This window comes from Polistes fuscatus, unplaced genomic scaffold (genome assembly GCF_010416935.1).
Source record: "Polistes fuscatus isolate 324 unplaced genomic scaffold, CU_Pfus_HIC Scaffold9, whole genome shotgun sequence".
NCBI classification, from domain to species: Eukaryota; Metazoa; Arthropoda; class Insecta; order Hymenoptera; family Vespidae; genus Polistes; species Polistes fuscatus.
The window spans coordinates 4597487-4618537 of NW_025113173.1; the positions used below are offsets into that span (position 1 = coordinate 4597487).

The 21051-nt window shown below is 34.0% G+C and overlaps 1 protein-coding gene and 1 long non-coding RNA gene across 5 annotated transcripts in view; one reads left to right on the forward strand and one right to left on the reverse strand.

Moving 5' to 3' along the window:
• Positions 1 to 1261: 1261 nt before the first annotated feature.
• Positions 1262 to 21051, reverse strand: part of LOC122525434 (RNA pseudouridylate synthase domain-containing protein 2-like) — an 82671-nt gene continuing 62881 nt past the window's right edge. For all 4 annotated transcript variants that reach the window (XM_043648238.1, XM_043648241.1, XM_043648240.1 and 1 more), the window contains exons 5-9: positions 17240 to 17462; positions 8784 to 8871; positions 4505 to 4681; positions 3713 to 4299; positions 1262 to 3520 (exon numbers count right to left, since the gene is read on the reverse strand). In XM_043648238.1, the coding sequence (XP_043504173.1) occupies positions 3337 to 3520; positions 3713 to 4299; positions 4505 to 4681; positions 8784 to 8871; positions 17240 to 17462 (1259 nt within the window). In that variant the 3' untranslated portion in view covers positions 1262 to 3336. The remainder of the gene's footprint in view (positions 3521 to 3712; positions 4300 to 4504; positions 4682 to 8783; positions 8872 to 17239; positions 17463 to 21051) is intronic.
• LOC122525470 overlaps positions 4578 to 21051 on the forward strand; it is a 33550-nt gene continuing 17076 nt past the window's right edge. The window contains exon 1 of the long non-coding RNA XR_006305799.1: positions 4578 to 4726. This is a non-coding gene — a long non-coding RNA (uncharacterized LOC122525470). The remainder of the gene's footprint in view (positions 4727 to 21051) is intronic.

The following is a 21051-nucleotide window of genomic DNA, read 5'->3' on the forward strand; positions in this document are numbered from 1 at the left end:
ATATGCACACATATATAGAAGGATACTTGTTTTTTTTTTTTTTGCATTTATTCGTTCATTATACAAGAAAATTCACTAACACTAAATGTTCCGCCGACTACACGGTACAGGTAATAATGATGGGCCGCATTTACCGCATTTATCAATGCGATACGATGTGCGTATACAATATATATATATATACATGTATTGTATACATACATTGCATACATTGCACATATATATATAAAAGCGCATATCCATACATCGGCGTCTTTTTTATTTGTATTTTTATCTTTAACCCTTTTATTACTAACGACCCATATACGGGACGTCCATGCAAAGGTCCCATATGAACGACCGACCCATTTAAGGGTCGTATACCATGCGACGAAACGTACATACGAACGAATTTATATGGAACGATATTCGTGTCAAGGCATGCCGTAACGAAAGGGTTAATTTTTATCTTCTTTTTCGTTTTCTTCTGTGCCGCCGCCGTTGCCGCTCAATCGGGACTGTCTTTTTGCGGTACTTTTTTTTTATTTTTTATTTTTTTAATATTATCAATTACTTAAATAAATTTTATTACATAAGCTATCGTTTTAAATTCGGTTAAACTCGCTTTAACAGCAAGCCGCACCTTGTGAGTTAGTAAGCGCACACACTGTCTTTTATGATAGGTCCGTTGTTATTTTAACGCGTTAACATTCTTCATATTCATTATACAATCCTTTCTTTCTTTCTTTCTTTTATTTTTTATTTTTTTTTTTAATTTATTTTATTTATTTATTCGCGTCTTTTTTATTTATTTTGTATATACTTCTCCGATCTCAAACAATCTCACCCTCCACATTTTGGTACAAGATCAAAGGACTCCTTTAAGTAAATTTTTTTCACGATTAATCCTTTGATCCAGAACTCGTAGATCCTAGTCGTATTCTAAAGCCTAAATATTCACGTTTACTCGATAATGAAACGAACGTGATTCGTAATAAAATAATTGTAGCACGGTTACTCACGCGTTTCATTCTCACACACGTTATTATTATTTTAATTATTATTATTATTTTTATTATTATTATTATTATTATTATTATTAATATTATTATTAATATTATTTTATTATTATTATTATAATTATATTTGTATTTTATATATATATATATTATTTTTTTGCGTGTAATTTTTTCCTTATTTTTTTTTTTTAAATTTTCTTGTACTTGTTTGCAAAAATTTTCTGTGTATTTTCTTTCTCTCTCTCTCTCTCTCTCTCTCCCTCTCTTGTGTTGGTTATGTTGTACGATTTTAACGACGACACTCGCAAGTAATCTCGCGAATATTTCTTTCTTTCTTTTTTTTTTTGATGTATCGACAAAACGTATCTTTTTATTTTAATTTTTTGTTTGTTGCGCAAAGTCGCCAAGTGAAAGGTACATGTACACGATATGATTAAAAGCTCGCCGATGCTTCTTGCTCTTTGGCATGATCACGTTTATTTTTCGAGACCCCCCTATCGCTTGAGAGCTACGCTAATTATTTAATTTTCCTGGATATAAATCTGCCATAAAAATAGATGTCTTGTATTCTTCTATCTCTCTCGCAGTTTTTCTTTCTTTCGTTCTTTTTCTCTTTCTTTATTCTTTTACGCGTATATCTTTTTGAAACCCCCCCTGCGAATATTCGGAATCATCGGAGTAAGAGAAAGAGAAATAAGATGATCAGAATCGAAAACGTGGATGAAATTCGAAGTTGTCTTGACTTCGAAATTCCTCGGCTGCGAATTTCTCGCTTTTATTTTTTTAACTCTTATTAGAATGAAATATATATATATATATAGAGAGAGAGAGTCTTACCAAATGAAATTTATGGAATAACAAACTCTCATGCCACATTTCTCTCTCTCTCTATTTCTTTTTCTATTTCTCTTTCTATTTCTCTTTCTCTTTTTATACCTCTTTCTCTTAGCAAGCAAAACGATTTCTGTGTATTTTATCTATCGAAGCCAAGAACAACAATTTTCTTCGGTTCGCTTCCTCTCTATTTTCATCGTCCTAAGTTTACGTCGAAACAAAATGGCTGAAACCAATTCGCGAAATGTCCGATAAAAATACAAAATGGTTTCTTTCTCTTTCTCTTTCTGCGTAATTTGTAACAAAAAAAAAAAAAAGAAAAACCCAGAAAATAATAATAATAATAATTGTGCGTTTACATGGTGAAATTTTAGTTATGAAATATGTTTCATTTTTGTTCAAGAATTATGTGGTCTGTAATACGGGATTTGTAATTCAAGCACGATCCACGATTTTAATCTTGATCATTGTCCACCTTTCCTTTCTCTTTCTCTCATTTGTTCTTTTATTTTTTCTCTCTCATTCTTTCTCTCGAATACGACGTGTACAACAACGCGCGTTACAAAGGGGGATTTTCTTTTTTTTTTTTTCTATGTACCAAAAAATTATTCAGAGAATAACGAGACCGTGATGTGTTCCTCTACGTATAATCGCGATTCAAACATTCCCGTCAATACGACCTCATCTATCATTTCTCGACAGTTCAACTCTACTAATCGATTGTCTTATATATTATATATATATATATATATATTACTCTGATCGTATAGTTTTGTATTTTTATTTAATTTTTCTTACGACAAGCAAAGAAGTGAGTCGTTTCATCAAATTTCGCCGTCCCCATCTTTGTGTGTCTTCATTTTTTCTTCTTTTTTTTTGTTCCTTTTCTCTTTTTTTTTGTTTTTTTTTTTTCTTAAATCTTCCTATATAACCTTCTGCCAGCTAACAAGCATTCAAGTAAAATGTATTTGACACAATTTGTCGAGCTAAGAAAGCTATAATTAATATTAATAATATTTTGCAAAGATACAAAAAAATTAAAACGACAAACATCCGTTGTTGTTGTTGTTGTTTCTTATTTCTTTTCTTTTGTTTTCAAACATTATTTGTTCACGAATAATTTGGAAATTTCTATTTTTATTTAAAAATTTTCTTCATTCTCTTGGACCGTCGAGGAGTGAGAAAGGGCGTGATTTTTTTGTTTCTTTTTCTTTTTTATAATCGAATATTATTATATCGAATATTGCAAAAGAGTCTCGTTACTTTCCGGACAACAAAGTGACGTAGCACGTACGATGGTCACAATGATGATCGCTCATTATAGCGGATGGAAGGCACGGGGTTAAGGATATCAAAAAAATTCTTTGAAAGGGTCGTCACGATGATCGTTTGTTTGTTTTTTCGTTCGTTCATCGGGAATCATTGGTCGATTATTATTATTCTTATTATTATTATTAAAAATCGCAGGATAGAAACGCGCGAATTCCCATAATCTTGGTTAAAACTATCGATCATCTGCCGTCCATTCGCTGGCTGCCCACGCAGGAAGTGGCGTCTCGTATTCCCATCCTGGTCCGCAGTAACGCCACGCGTGCAGGTACATCACCAAATCCGATGGTTTAGGATCTCTGTACTTGACTTTGCACTCGTAACAGTGTGGATCCACGGTAACTTTGTCGTTAGCGAAACTACGAATTTACAAAAAGATAAATAGAAATGAACAAAATCAAATGTTGAATCGTATTAACGCTTGCAAATATACAACGATATATTTGAGAATAAAATTTTATCGGATTACGTTATTATTAAATAAATTTAAAACGTTACTACTCTAAGTAAATTAAAAAAAAAAAAATAAAAAGAAAAAAAGAATGGTGTACCTTTGATCGGGTGGTTCAGAACCGGTCTGTGTTCCAACCGTCACTTTGAGTGACTTAAGTTCTTGTTGGGGTGGTCGTTCCTCCTCCGACAATGTAGCCGTGGAAGATGATTCCTCCGGCGAGGAGTTAGCGTTCTTATCAATGCTAGCCAGATCACGTTCCTCAATGTCGAGTTTCGACTTGAACATACTCATATCCGAATCACCGTCCATACCAAGCCAATTCTCAGCATTGTGTATGCTAATTAGATCTCTGACCAATTCTTCATCCGTCTTACCGATGTTACCACCCTTTCCCTTGTGTGGTCCAAACACGACGTGATTGTAAAGAGGATCGTTAACAACGGGATAACCAAGATACTGCAGGTGTACGCGTATTTGATGCATCCGACCAGTCTGCGGTTTGCAAAGTACGACCGAAGATTTTCCATTGTAACTCAGACGTTTGAAACGCGTTACACAGTCCTTGCCCTTTTCCGATACCTTGCAAACACCTATTTTATAAGACACGACCTCGATCGGTTCGGAACAGACCACTTCTTCTTCCGGAAATTCACCTTCGACCCGACACACGTATTGCTTGTGCACCTAAGGTTTTACCAAAAGAAAATAGGTCAGGATTTCGCGTAGAATAAATAAAGAAAATGAACGACGTTCTAATTCTTCCTATATAATACTTTTTCTATATCTTTATCCATTGGAAAATTTTCTATCGAATATAATAATCTAATCACAAGTTAATCGTTTTATAAACTTTGTTACGTTTAAACAACAATAACATTCAATTACAAACCTGTCTGTTTCTAATCTGGTGTTCCATTTGTCTCGCTTTTTTAGGTGTCCTACCAAAAAGTAATATTCCGCTTGTCAATCTGTCCAGCCTGTGGATCGTCCTAAGATTCTTCAAGTTGTACTCTTTGGCCAAAATGAAGACGACAGTGTTGTGTCTATAACGTCCACATGGATGAACCTGTATTAGTAGGCAAAGAACGAAGGTGTTAAAATCGAGAAAAAGGTACAACTTTGGTCTAGAAGGACCACCACCACCACCACCATCACCACCACCACCACCACTACTCTTCTCACCCCTCAACGACCCCATTTTTCTTGGCTATTCGAGGAAAAAGCAATCGCCTCGACAAAGGCCGGTCGATTCCGCACTTCAAATGTATTTACGTAAATACATTTACACACACATATATATACATACATACATACATACATACAACAGAACATATAGTACACGTGAATATACAGCAGTCCACGCGACAATGCACCTGCACCGCGCGCGCTGCACCTGCACCTGCTGCACCATGCCGCAAGGGAATAAACGTGCTGTCCTCTCGAACGAAAACAAATGGCAGCCCCCGTTAGAGTACGTCTTTACGATTCTTTCTTTCTTTCTTTCTTTCTTTCTTTTATTCTTTGGGTTTTGTATTTCATCGTATTTTATTAACCCGGTGTAAAAAGTTATTTCATATTTGAATCCAAAAGTAATTTTAAACGAAGCTTAAAACTGTTCAGTTTTTTATCTTGTTTCTTTTTTTTGTTATTAAATTTCCAAACGTATCCGAATGTTTAGAACTTTATGTTCCTTTTATTTTATCGAGTATTTGGCAGAAGTAATTAATATTATTAGAATTATGCGATCTTAAATTCATTTATCGGGAATAAATACGAAGAAACATTTTTGTTTTATTTATCTCGATCAAATATTTATTTTATTTTATTTTATTTTATTTATTGTTTATGCGTAGCTTTCGTGATACGATATATACGATGATCATATTTGTTACTGTTTCTCAATCGTAATAACGTTCTCGTGGAGTTACGTAACTTAAGAATTACTAATCGAGTGTTTCAGATCTGATCGAGAAATGATCAATGATCATTTAATAGACCAGCTGTGAGAGATGTCTAAATTATTCAAATCATACGTAAGAGAAATAATGACAACCGACGATTCATATTGATGAATAATATATACTCGATTATATAATTTCAAGTAATTTCAATTAATAATATTAATTATACAATCATTTTCATTGATCGTCGGTGTTATTTAAACGAAAATTAAGAGAAAACACATAATTTTTCATATTTTATTGAAAAAATTAATACAAAAATTATGTGTGTGTTTTTATCAATTGTTTTCTTTCTTTTTTTTTTTTCAAAACTGAACTTGCACCGTTACTTTCGTAATAAACGGATCCAATTATAGCAACCTCTGTTCCGGCACTTTGACAAATTAGGGGGAAAATAAAAAAATATATTTCTCTCTCTCTCTCTCTGTCTCTCGAGATGTATAATAACGATTTCTTACTTCGAACAATACCAAACTAGAGAATCGCGGCCTAATTTTACATCGAGTAGTACTCGTCTTATACGGAGACCTCTAACTGTAAAGAGGCACTTGTTACGAAGTTGCATAAGATTCCGTAAGTAATTGTGAATTTTCTTTGAATGACCAATTTCTTTATTTCTTTTTCGACTGCATCCTCATAAAAAGAAAAGAAAAAAAAATAAAATGTATATAAAATCAATCATTATATTATATTTCCGGGTTGATGATTAAAACACTATTCGATATTATTCATTAATCCTGATTTAAATTAAAACATTTCCCTTATTCATTAATTACATTGAATATTTTAACTCGACCAATTAACAAAATGACATAATAATCGTCGTTAAGATATGAAATCGTAATTGTAGATATATAAATGAGTAATGAAAAATCCAATGAAATGTAAAAGACAAAGAGAAAGAAGAAAAAAGAAAGAGAGAGAAAGATAGAGAAAGAGAAAGAAAGTGAAATACAAAATTATTGTTAAACGTTTCACTGCCATTCTATTATTTTGATGCGTTCATTTAATATATTACAGAAAATAGTAATTCATTATAAACAAGAAATTAAGATATGAGACTGATAGTCATGTAACAATAAGGATATCACTTTTCTCTTACATATAATTATTATTATTATTATTATTATTATGCAGACAGGTCCTGAGTGAACGTGCATTAACACATACACGCGTAACTTGCAAAATGGAAAAGGGGAGATAGATAGGATCGTTAAAAAGATATGTGTGTGAGAGAATAAGAGAGAAAAAGAGACAGAGAGAAAGATAAAGATAAAGAGAAAGAGAGAGAGAGAGATTTTAATATCGCATGCAACGTAAGCAGCTCCCACAAGGGATTATGTAAAATCGGTTCGCTCTAATTAGTCGTCAAAGTTAAATACGACTCGTACTAACGATCGAAATTAAAGACAATGGTACGTTAGCGAGGGAGTGCTATTTTCCACGGCTATGGCTCTTTTTGCTTCTCTCTTTCTCTCTCTCTCTCTCCGTCTCTTTCTCTCTTCTATCTCTTTTGCTAATACAGAATTACGCATAAACGCATACACCTATTACATTGTTGACAAGCGTTAGCCAACGTGTAGATTGAACAGCAATCCTACTTGATGAGACAGCATTTGTGTGCATATACGTGTATACGTATGTGTGTGTGTGTTGCCGGACGATTAATGAAATTTGTCGGTAGGACAACAATAAGTTTTCATTCTGTGAAAATGGGTGGTATAGTAACGATTTAATAAAACGTGTCAGTATGTTTTCAGTTGGGGAAACCCCGGTTGGTTCCCCCCCCCTCCCCCTCCCCTCTCCTCAACCTCCTCTTCTTGACCACTGTTTAACTTGGATCTCTACTCGGAAAATAAAATATAGGTGTACGTAATCCTAATAGTGATGGTAGTAGTAGTAATAGTAATGGTAGTAGTGGTGTTGGTGGGTGTTGCAGTCGCACCGAAATCCACTGCACCGTGTGGCAAATAAAAACGAATCGGATGAGAGACAGAGAAAGAGAGAGAGAGAGAAAGGGGAAACGAAATTGCGATGGGGTTTTGTTGTTTGCACCCTGAGTTGTTCGACGATTTTCTCTCCCTTTCTCTCTTTTCTTTTATTTTTTGTTGTTGTCGTTAGTTTGTTCGTTCGCTCGTTCGTTCGTTCGTTCATTTTCGGAATGAATCGCGAAAACGAAAATGTGCCTACGACCGACTGGCCAGCCCCCTCACTCCCCCTTCCCCCACTCCCCTCCCGCCCCCATTATCACATGGTAGAAATCCTACGGAATAACTTAATTTGCTTTAAACCGAAATCTGTTAAACGTGTATCATAATCGTATGAATAAACGGGTTTACGTGATAGGAGAGACTTCTAAAGTTTGGAATGAAATTTTAACAAAGATCACATTGATCCTAACCATTTATCGAATGTTTCCGCACAAATTTCAATCATTCAAAATTGTTTGAACCATAAATAAATAATAATCGCGTCGAGTGACCACATATTTCAACGATTACAAATTGTCGATTAATTATTGAAACGTTAATTGTAATATACCTTTTGAAATTATCCGATAGATAAATGGTACGATCAAACCTACAAAAAAGAAAAGAAAAGAAAAGAAAAAAAAAAAGAAACTGAAAGTATCTAACAATCGTGTGTACTTTGATTTTGAATCCCAAAACCAGTAGGCAGGTGGTTGAACAAATTACAGAGAAGAAAAAAGGGAAACGCGGAATGACGTGGGGGGAGGGGTGGTAGTAAATAAAAAGCGAAAAACGAGAAGAAAGAAATAAAGAAGAAGAAAAGAAAAAGAAAAAAGGAGTAGGACTACTGACAGTTTGACGAGGAGTTGTATTTGGGATCGTTTGGGGACTTGTAGGGTGAAAGTTAGTTTGCCAGCTAGCTAGCTAGCAAAGTACATTTAACTGGCTTACCAAGCAGTAAGTGTTCCTAAGAGGAAACAAGGATATGTGGTTAAGTTAATGTCCTCGAATACACCACAGATAATTGTTGTATAGCATAGCATCTTTATGTACTATGTCTCTATTATGATAGTATGCGTGTTGGATAAGAAAATGGTATGGTCAATGTAGTAGGGGTAGACATGAGATACAAATAGAAATAGAAAGAATGAGTGAGTGAGTGAGTGAGTGATTGAGTGAGTGAGTGAGAAAGCAACAGACAGTTTTGGCAGTACAGTCCTGGCAGTACACCACTTACAGGGATGGAGGCGGGCTTGTTGACCACGACGACGTCCTCGTCCATGTGTATCACCGTGATCGGCTCCGAGGTGACAGGCACCTCGTGTCTGCAACACACCAATCGCAACCAGCTTAACATGGCTTTGTTCCTTATATTAACACTTTCGTACGTTAATCGTACGCATACACACACGTACTCACACGTACTCACATTCACATTCACACGCACACGCACACGTACATTGATGACATAATTCCACGTGTTGGAACAAGTCTCAAAGTTTTCTTCTATTATACAAACATGGTATTATTATACACGTACATGTTTTTTTAGTCTTAATTATTTTGTACTGTTTTGATTAATTTTGCTTAGAATTATATTAGCAACAACAGCAGCAGCAATAGTAGTAGTAGTAACAGCAGCAATAGTTTAGGCTTTCTATCCAATCGATTTACACATGAATCGAGATAAGTGTGATAGAAAGTAGAAGAATGCATTACGTGAAACGTATTTATTCTCTCTTTCTCATAATCATCATCATCATCATCATTATCATTATCATCATCATCATTATCATCATCGTCGTCGTAGTCGTACACTTATGGTAATAGGTCAGAAGTGTTCGAAAGGTTGCTACGATCATTAATCAGAAGAATTGAAATTGGCGTTCATGCAGAAAGAGAGGAATTTCGAACGCCCATTGTAACCGACATGAACAACGTGTTCCATTGTTTGAAATTGCTAGTCGATGTTCCCGTTTGAACCCTTTTCTTTATTTTTTGTTTCTCTCTCTCTCTCTCTTTCTCTCTTCTATTCTTTCTTTTCTCTATTTTGTGTTTTTGTTTAGTTTCACCTACCTCTCTCGAAGTACCTTCCCAAAATGTTCGAACAATTTGAACGTTAAATATTTTCGAAACACCTGCAACGCATTTGCAACTTCAATTATACCAAGTCGAAATGCACCACCACACTTTATAGTCTTTCATTATTAAGTTCAACCCCTTCTCCTCCTCCTCTCTTTTCTCCTTCATTTTATATACGAGTATTAACACATTCGAAACCGGCAATAATCTCGTAATCCTACGTCATTTTAAATTATTCTTTTTTTTTTTCTTTTTAAATTAACTATTAGTAACGTTGTCTCAAATTATTAAAATATTTCATTAGAACGATATTTAAATAAAATCGATTTTTCGATCATCGAAATAAACGAGAGAAATTCAACGAAAATCGATAAATAATGCGTTTTATAATTCTTTCTTTTTTTTATTATAATATTTTCTTTTCTTACTATTATTGTTACATCGTTAAATATATTTTAGATTTAAAATTATTATTCTATGCTATATCCAGTTATAAATAATAATCTAGGACGTACGAGGTTAAAAAAAAACCACCACGTCGGGGCCGGCGATGTGTTAATTTTGTTTCTTTTTTGATATTCACATTAATGGGTGAGCCACGACATACAACGATTTATACTAAGATAAATCATTTTCTACCCTAGACCAGTGATTTGAAAAATGTCGTGCAAGGAATGGTTTCCTTCGAGGTCCAATTAAAGTACGCTCGTCCTAAGAACTGTGTAACTTGGCTAAGGGGGAGGTTCGGAGGGGGGAGAAGTGGGGGGGGTTCGTTCAGCTTTAGGATAGGTCTGATAGCCTTTACGTCAAATTGCGAGCACCCACGCTCGCATTAAACCCACCACACTAACCCTATAATACTTGGATAGAGGATATGAGAAGAAGGTAATTGTATGAGTAAATTAATGTGAATGTTTATGTGTATGTGTGTGTATGTGTGTTTGTGTTAGTAATCGTTTTCCTTACATCTATAATATATTCCACTCTGAACTACAAAATTACTCGAAAATACGGTACAATTAATGAGTAACCGATTCTCAATTCGGTACTCGGCTTACCTTCGAAGATTCCTCTTTAGTTTCGAAACCTTCGTTAACCCATTGCGTAAACGTAACAATTGCCGACAGCTTCTCACGCTTTCAAGTCGTTCGCTTCGAATATCGTTTCCATAAATTTACTCTCACGGTTAAGAAACAGAAATAGAGAAAGAGAAAGAGAGGGAAGGAAGATTTATAACGTTAAAATCTTTCAACGAAATTAGAAGGAGAGGAATATCGATGAGACTTTGTACTTCTATTTCTACTACCAACATTAAGTTCTTTTTTTTTCCTTTTTTTTTTTAAACAGGTAGTTTGACTTATTAACTTTCTTTTTAACAAAGAAAGAAAAGTGGTGCTCGAGTATTTTCTCTTCTTCTTCTTCTCCTTCTTCTTCTTTTTCATTTCGTAAAAGTAATTTAATCTTTTAACTTTATTTCGCGCAATCTTTGCTTAGTATCTCAGCCCGTTAAACGGTTTTATAAGAATCGATTGATCAAATCAAATCGTTGTAAAAAGTTTTCGTAAACTTTCGTAGAAGACTCAGATGTCATTAGAAAATATATATTAGAAATAATATATATAAAAAAATAAAAGTAAAAGAAAAAGAACAACTTTTGTTGAAAAGAATGAATCGAATCGAATCGGAATCGAATTATTCGATGATTCCCGATTCATAATTCGATGCATAATATATTTAGTTTCAATATACATAAGGAAACTGATGAAAGAGGATTTCTCATGAAATTCAAATAGAATATACAAGAATCGGAAGATGTTTTAAACTTGCTTGGATATCTCGAAATTCATTAGGCGAATGCTTTAACATTTTAGCTTTTAACAAATGTCTCGATCATTTTTTGAGAGATGTGTGTGCAATATAGCGTGAAGATAAATCGTAGAGGGGATGATGGAATCTGAGACTCGATCAAATAGCAAACACGTTCCGTTCAATGACGTTCCAGCAAACTAAGTAGGTAGCAAGTATAGTGGCTGACTAACGTTTACCTTCGTTGCCCAAGGTAGGAATATAACTGAGGGAAAAGGTGAGCGGCCAACCTTTGACCTCCTTCCGATATCATCGTGTACTCGATCCGAGCTAATAAATCAACCTGTCACCGCTCTCTTTTCGTCGTCCCTGCAAACCGCGACACACTTTGCCAGCACCCTTTACACATACTTCCATTTTACCCCATTTGCCACTACCAACTTAACCTACCAACCCACCTCACCCATCTCATTGGTAACCACCCACCTACCCAACCAACAAACCAACCAACCAACCAACTAACCTGGACGTACCATTTACTACTGTGCTACTCTGTGACTAGCAGATAAGGTTCCATTTAAGAACATGATTAGTTGACTTGTTCTTAGATTCGCAAAATGCAACTATTAAGAAAACTCGGTCGTTAAGTGTCCGTGATAACGCTCAACTGTATTTCTATGTGTGTATGTTTATTATGTATACTACAGTTTAAAAGTTAAAAAAACAAAACCACACGTACATTCCGATGTACGTGTAAATGATATTAAAATATTCTCGTTGATGTATTATACATTAATTGTTAATTAAAAATTCATTCGTATGTTAGATTTTTACGTAAAATTTACAAATAATTCGAAACTTTTGGCTGATAGTTTATTATGTGAATTTTGTATAATAGAAATATGGTTCGTATGAAATTGATGATACGTTTCTCTCGTGAATTTCAAAAGTCTCTTTTCAATTTTCTATAATACATAAGGTAGATATATAAATTCGTAGATATTGTGGTAAAAAAAAAGTATAAGAAACGAAAAGGGAACTTTTTGAAAGAGAAATGGTTACTTTTATTTCGAATGGAGCTTTCTTCGATATGTTTAGTTTTAGTTTTACTTTATAGACTAGCAATTTCTGTTAAGATATATATATATATATATATATAAATATATATGTGTATATGTGTGTGTGTATCGATATATACGATCGGTATAGTCATTATTTCTTTTCTTTTTTTATTTTTATTATTTTTTGTCCCTCGAATATTCGTAAAGTAGAACTGTGTCGATAGGTATCGAAAAAAAAAAGAAAAAAATAGGAAAATACGTTGCATCGTTTATTCGTTCGTTCAAAGCGTTAGAAAAAGGGACGAGGAATATTTTGAAGAAAATTCGAAAGGAAAGTTTACAAGGACGAGAAAATTTGTTCTCGTAAAACGTTGAACATTCTTTATTTCTCTCCGAGGGATGAAAATGTACTATTTTACTTTTGTTTCCTTTCTTTCTTTCTTTCTTTCATTCTTTCTTTCATTCTTTCATTCATTTTTCTTTTTTCTTTCCGTTCAGAAATTATATACAAGAGGGGTGGAAAAACATTACTTAAGCCGACGTCTTTAAGAGAGGATAGAAAATAAAATAAAAAAATAAAGTAAAAATAAAAACATAAAACATAAAAAAAATATTTTACAAGGGAAGATAAATGTTCCATCGAGGTTTCTTCTTACACTTTACTTTTATTTTTCTTAGAGGAAAAAGAAAAAAAAAAAAAATAAAGTTTCGTTAATTATATATCAGATCGATAAATATAACGATTAGAAATAATATAGTGTTAATAATCGTACGTGTCGAATGTTTAGCGAAATAAATTGTTTGTAATTGGTCCCTAACAGGGATCTAGGAGTTTCCTCGGTATTGTTTATGTTTACTTTGCACTACTGAGAATCTTGACTAAGTTAAGTCAATTTTAGGTGCAATAAGACAAACAAGAGTATACAGTAACGAACTAGTTGTTACCAAGGGAGAAGTAACGAAACTATGCGGTAACTGTAGATAACACTGTTACTATAATATGAACATATTTAGAGATGTTCGAATTACTTTAACGCGATATTATATTCTCTAACAATATTTCTCTCAATTATCGTATTACATTTTTTGTGTATGTAAAATTGTTATTTTTAATAATATCATATATATATAATAATTTTAATAATATAATATATATAATATAATATAATAATTATATTATAATAATATAATATATATAATAATAATTCTTTTTTCAAAATTATTCGCGTACCTTTTCACAAATGTGATCAGAATAATTATTCGTAATAAAATAGCGTTCCACTTATTCTTCCTTTTTTTCTTATTTTTTTTTCAAGGGACAATTTGTGACTATTTTAAAACGCGTTTCGTCGACGGAATAAAGAAAAGTTTATCTTCCTGAATACACTCAAGGACTTTCGATGCAAAAGAGAGAGAGTAAAGATTCAAATGCGTACAAAAAAAGGATCAGTTTAACCAGCATTATTTTTTTTTCTCGAGGAGGAATGAGGAGGAGGAGGAGGAATAATAGTAGACGTTTCCGAATTACGATGCCAGGAAGGCAATCCGCAACAAGTTCACTTTTCACAGTGATTTCTCTGGTAGGAGTAACACGCCAAGAACCCCATCCTTTCTTGGCACGGACATTCTCGCCACACCACCCAAAACATTGTCACCGATAGCATGTCAATTTCAGCAACAAGTATTCCCAACTTCCAAACGCTCAGATAAACCTTCTCATCTGTTTGAATATACGCTGCTCTCTCTCTCTTCTTCTCATTTTCTTTCTTTCTCTCTCTCTCTTATTCGTTGGTAAAGTTTGCACCAAATGACAAACCGGTGTTTTTAAAGAGAATGATAGATGAAAAGTCGCGTCGATTTGTCTGGTTTGAATTTTTAAACGATTGCTTTTCAATGTGGGTAGTTTTTTTTTCTTCGCCTCCTTTTTTTTCCTTTTTTCAAAAGCTTTCATCGATCGATTCCTCTCCCCCCCACCTCCGCCCCGCCCGGAAATCTCCCTCAAACGAATTGTTTCTTTCCCTTTCACGCGTAAATTTTTATTTTCTACGCGATATTTGAAATTATTGTCGGATTTATCGATAAACGTCTCTACCTTTGGATATTAACAGACGCGCGATTTAATTGGAGAAAGGAAGAACCGTCGAAATTATAAAAAAATTTGCATTAACATGTCCCATCTGCTAATAAAACACACACACACATACATATATACATATATAGATAAAGTTCTGCGAAACGTGTTTGCGCAGTATTTTTTGTTCAGTTAATCGGAACGTGTTCTATTCGTAAAAATTATTGAAAATAAAAAAGAGACGTCGAAATCGTAGAATAAAAAAAGCGAAAGAAAAAAAAAAGCGAAAAAGAAGAAAAAACTCGAAATACCAGCTAAATGTCAATGCAAAAACAAAGTATCGATTCTATCCGGGCGCGTATTTGTGGATTGTGGATTGCAGTAATAAAGTGACAATCCCCCGACCGATTGGAGAGGAAACACGAATAATTGCGCATAGATGCAATAGCAACAGCAACAGCAACAGCAGCAGCAGAAGCAGCAATTCGATGCAAATTCTACGATGACCTAGCACGAAAGGTCGTTGAAGGAAATTACTGAATTAAAAAGAAAACCCAACGAACCAGCCAACCAAGTAATCAACGAATCAACCAACCAACCAACCAACCAATTGAGTGTTAGCTACATCGACTGTTGCTTGCTTGGCTGTTGCTGACGATGACGATGATGATGATGATCATCTTATGCGTATCATATTCAAGTACACACACACACACACACATATACGTATATACTCTCTTACAAATTGTCTGTTCGAATAGAGTGAGACAGAATACGTCACTGTGTTACTACTTAGAAGTTATTACGCAAGCCTAACCAGATGCGTCCTTCGAGAACGTACACCTGCCTTTCCAGTATTTCAAAGCCTTTCTCTCGAAGGCCTCCTCTCCTCCTCACCAAACACCCAAGCCTTTCTATTTCGTCTTCGCCAACCGTATGAGATTCTTCATGCCATTTCGCACGACTGTCACCTTTTCCTTTTCCTTGATTTTATTTCATTTTATTTTATTTTATTTTACTTAAATCACATACCATTCGCGTTATATTTCGAACCGAATATCGAATTCCTCTAGACGTAACACTTTCACTATTTGACACGAAATAATATTCACTAACCGGTGTGTCTTTTCTTTGAAATTTAATTTTAATCCTCGTTCAAGGTTATTGATTTTTTTTTGTCCCCCTCACATTTTTGTGCACGCGTGTATGTATATATGTATGTGTGTACTTGTGTGTATGAGTAACGCGTAATCTTTTTACTTTCCAATCGATATTAATCGATATTAAATCGTTCACACGCGATATTCGATCTTTCGATTGTAATAATATATAATCGTTTTTTAATCAATTTTATAACAATGATTGAAAAGATAATCGATAATAATAATCATCGATTGATCGTGACTATGTTAGAGAGTGTGGCTGTGATTTAGAAATAAGTAGAAAATAACGATAAATGTATGATATTTAAACGTTGATCGTTAAACAAGATGTAGAAATAATAATAATATATAATAATAATAATAAAATACGAGGATAAAAATGGAAAGGAAAGGCCATAATAAACTGGCCCCGAAAAAAGATGGAAATAATTCGTTGCGAAAACATCGGTGTATTTTATTGACATTTTTATCTTATCCAAAGAAGAATACGAAGGAAAAGGATGATGATGATGAAGAAGAAAAAGAAAAAAAAACGAATAAGAAATATTTGAATAAGAGAAAGAGAGAGATAGAGAGACTGATTTCATCGTGCATAGAAAATGATAGCAGGTAACTTGTTTGAGTAGAAATCCGATGGAAGTGAGTTGATATAACGTGTAGATATATACAGGGTGGCCTAAAAGTCACTAGACCATTACGATAGGTAATGGAAGAAGTCAACCACCGTGGAGACAAAAAAATCATGGTCATTTGATAAGAACATCATTTAGAAAAGTAATTAAAAAAATCATTTCCAATAAGCGTATATTTATTTGTTCGATAAAATAATATAAATGTAAATATGTAATATAAATTCAAAAGATTTTTTATTATATTTTTAAAATGGTCTAGTAACTTTGAAACCATCCTATACAGCATATATACACATATCTTATATATATATGTAGATATGTGTACATAGATAGATATTATATATAGGAGGATAGTATCAAACACTAAACGTGTGCGTTAACTTGGGTAGTATTCGTGCCAAGGATACTCCACGTAATACCGAACGTGGTTCCTTCAGAGAGTAGAAGGATCTACAAGGTTATCGATCCGACTTTAGACTCGTGTGTTATATGTGCACACAAGCCTCGAGAGATCAAGATGGTTGGTGGGTAATATGAATTGCCATGATGATGATGTTTCATTAAATAGTTGACAGAAAATTTCAGGTGGTTCGGTTACGTTGACTTTTCATAAGATCCTTGAAGAGAACAGAATAGAATAGAATAGAAGAGAAGAGAACAGAAGAGAAGAAAAGAGAAGAGAAGAGAAGAAAAGAGAAACGTTACAAAGGATTCCCACCATTAGTTTCTAGTTAGCTCGTTTCGTTTGCTTGCTTGCTAGCTAGCCAGCTAGCTAGCAAGCAAGCAAAAGTTAACCTAACGCTGCTGTAAAATATTGTAAGGTTATTTTTTCTTTTGTTTTTCTTTTTTTATTTTTTTATTTATTTTTTTTTTCTTACCTATGAACGACGTTAGCCAGAAGGTCATTATGTCGCAATCTATAATCCACGTCCACCCTTTGGTAATTGACGGTGAGCGTACCAGCACGAATACATCTCTCGTATTCCTCAGCAGGATGGGCTCGGAATTCCCTCGCAAAGACCTCCAGGATTTTCTCGCCGACCCATCGGCCTTTCGTGAACGTTGTAAATGTGAAGTAATAGGGATATACCTTTCGAAGCCCTGTTATATAAATAACATTCTATCTACACAACTTTATTCGTCTACTAATACAGTAAATAATAAACCACATCGATTCTTATTGGTTCTTATGATAAACCTCCTTTTTTTTCTTTCTTTCTTTTTTATGGAGTAATCAAAATTATTGTGACCATTTGAAAAATCCTTGCATGCTATTGAGTCAATTATTATTACCATGAATCTTTCCTTTTCTTTATACCTTCTTAAATAATTTAACGTGCTCGTTGATTTAATAATTCGAGACAAAAGTTCAATGCAATTTCAATCGATAGAGAAAAAAATAAGAACGATTTTAAAGAAATACGTCAAGTCATTTTCCAACTTATACGATAAATATAACCGACACTCAAATCGTTCGTAACTTTCAAGTTACACGACGTTATAGAAAGAATAGACGAAGGGGGAAAAGGGGGTCAGAGTGTAAGAGAGAGAGAGAGAAACAGAGAAAGAGTTTAAGACGAACACAATGGAAGACACATCCAGCTTTTCGAAGGCCGAATCAAAAACTAGAGATATTAGTTGGGTCGAGGAATTTTTCACGATGAGGGGAGGAAGGGTAGGGGGAAACGGTTCGTTCACCAGGAAAAGACGAGTGCAATGTAAAAGGAAGGAAGTAAGGTAAGGAAGGAAGAAATAAATGAGACAGACAGACAAATAGACAGACGGACAGAAAGAAAGAGAAGGAAAATAAAGAGAGTAAAGAGAAGAGAAGAAAAGAGAAGAAGCTTTTGAGGTAGAAGATCTGGATTACGTGGTGAACGCGAAACGTGCCGAGAGTCGTTCGAAGGATCCTCTAGAGATCGGCCTTCCCTTGCTTGCCCTTCACCAATATTCTCATCCCATCCACTTATACACACACACACACACACACAAACGTATGTATGTCTTCTTCAATCCACATCTAAAACCACACGACAGACACACACACACACGTATGTCTTCTTCATTCCACGTCTAAAACCACACATACAAACATACAGATATACACAGACACACACATAGAGAGAGATACACCAGATGCTTGGTTCTTCGTTCTCTCTCTCTCTCTCTCTCTCTTTTTCTTGAAGAAGAGCTTGAAAAGAGACGCTGAGAAATCGTCGACGACGACGACGACGACGACGAGGAGGAGACAATGCGTCGTCCTCGACGATGTGTTAAGCCTCCTCTCGAAACATGCTCGTTTCATGATAGTCGAAAAGGCTATGGAAGAAGAATATATACCACCCCTCTACTACTTCTACTAATTCTACTTCTTTTTCTACTTCTTTTTCTACTTCTACTTCTTTTTCTACTTCTTTTTCTTCTTTCTTTTCTTTTTTTCTTTTATCGTTCTATCGAGTGGTAAACTACTGCTTAGCTAGGTAACTTTTAAATGAAATTCGTTTAACGCGTTAACCACGAAGAAAGAGATAAATGAAAAAGAAAATGAAAAAAAGAAAAGAAAGAAAAAGAAAACGAGTAACTCTTAATTACAGTTTCATCGCATTGTACGAACGAGTTTAGTATATTTTTTTTTTTAAGTATAATCGTTTTATTTCACGTTCGTATTTGTTGTTTCCAACTATTTGTTTTTTCTTTTTATCGTTATCGTCGAATCAAAATTGTTGACTATGCGATAGTTGTACGATCTTCTGTCTCGACATATCCTATCGAAGATTTATAAAACTTGATAGGCAATAAATGCAATTCGCAATATGAAAGGAAAAAACTTTTTGAAGATGATCCATGGAAAGTTACGTACTCCTGGATATCCCCTATTTTCTACTCGAGGTGAAAAATAGAAAGAGAAAGAGAGAAATAGTAAAAGATATCTACACCCGAACGAAGAATAATCTTTTCACTTGTGTAAAATTCATGATACCTCTTTTGCGGATACCACCGATGTGTCTGCTGTTTCATATTTCAGATCATTTTTATCGACTGACTCATAAATGTGTCTGTCTATGTGTAATTCTTTTTTTTTTCTTCCCTCTAAACCCCCCACCCCCGCCCGCCCGCACCTATCTGACGTAACTCCGAAATGTTGAACATCGAATTATTGATTTTTTTCTTATTTTTTTACGAAATGTCAAAAGTGATATTCGATTGAAAGAAATATTCAATATTGATTATAATTAATCGTAGGTATATCACACTTTTATCAAGAAACTCGCGAACGGCTACGGGGTGTTCTACGAATTTAAATGAATATTTTTAATATTTCATAAAAAGAGATATAAGATATATAATGGTATCCCTTTTGTAATTTATTTATTTCTTTTTTTTTTTATTTTGCAAGACTTTAAGTACATCAAATCATTTCGTACGAATAAATAAATCTACTTAAATCCGTTTAATTGTTTCTTTCTTTCTTTCTTTTCTTTTCTTTCTTTCTTTCTTTATTTATTTTCCAGTCGGTCAGAGTTAAAAAGAACCAGACCTTTTCTGAAAAGAAAGAGTAGAAAATATAAAAATAGAAGAGAAGAGAAGAGAAGAGAAGAGGGAAATTTAAGCGTCGAGAAGAATCGTGCGAGGTTTCTTAACAGCTTAAACGATGATGTCTGCCTACCGATCGACTTTTATCACTTGCTAGTAGAAAGAAGTAGTAATAGTAGTAGTAGTAATAGTAGTAATAGTGGGAGTAGCTGCATAAAAGTACAAAGCCTTCTTCTTTTCTTCCACTGGATGAACAGTGAACATTCGTGTGTATGTGTGTGTGTGTATACGTATATGTGTGTATCTATAAAACTATGAATGTAACTATGTGTGCCCTTCTTGTACGTATTCACACTTCAGTGTCTAGCATCGCGAATAGGGAACGTACTTTGGAATAAAGGAGGAAAAGTTTAAAAAACAAAAAAAAAAAACGAAAAGAAAGAAAGAAAGAAAATGAAAGGAGAAAAGTATAGAAAAGAAAGTTAGCGCGAGAATATGAAGCTCGCGTTATTATAAACACTCGGACACTCGTTTGAAAAACTATCGTTGTCGCGATTCTCACCTCCGATTTTTCTTGCTTTTACTCTCGCTTCGGGGCGATTACACAACGAGAATTGAGAATAATACGATGCCTCCTCCTCCTTTCCTCCTAACCCCTCCCTCCCTCCCTCCCTCTCGTGGTTGCGTCTTTGGTGCTTTGGTATTTGGGTGAAATGAAAATTGATAAGAGAAGAGAAAGATTTTTTTTAAAGATACAGATACAAATATATTGTTGTTGCTTTTATTTTTTTATTTTTTAGATAGAAAAAAATATATTATATCGATAAGGGAAGAGATAGATTTTTTTTTAAATGAAACAGATACACGTATATTGTTGTTGCTTTTATTTTTTTTTTAATTTTTAGATAGAAAAAAATATATTACCAAAGATCAAAGAATCTTTTTACGTTTATTTTTAATTACGAACAAAAATATATTCTAAATTATAACGTAATATATATTAATATATAAGAAATGTAACATTTAAATAAAACGGTGCATCACGTACGTACGCGTTATGCGACAATTGCGAATGGATACAACAACGTATTCTATTTTTGTTTTGAAAATTTAAAAGAAATCGGATGAAATTTGTGACGATTGTTTAGTCTTCGGT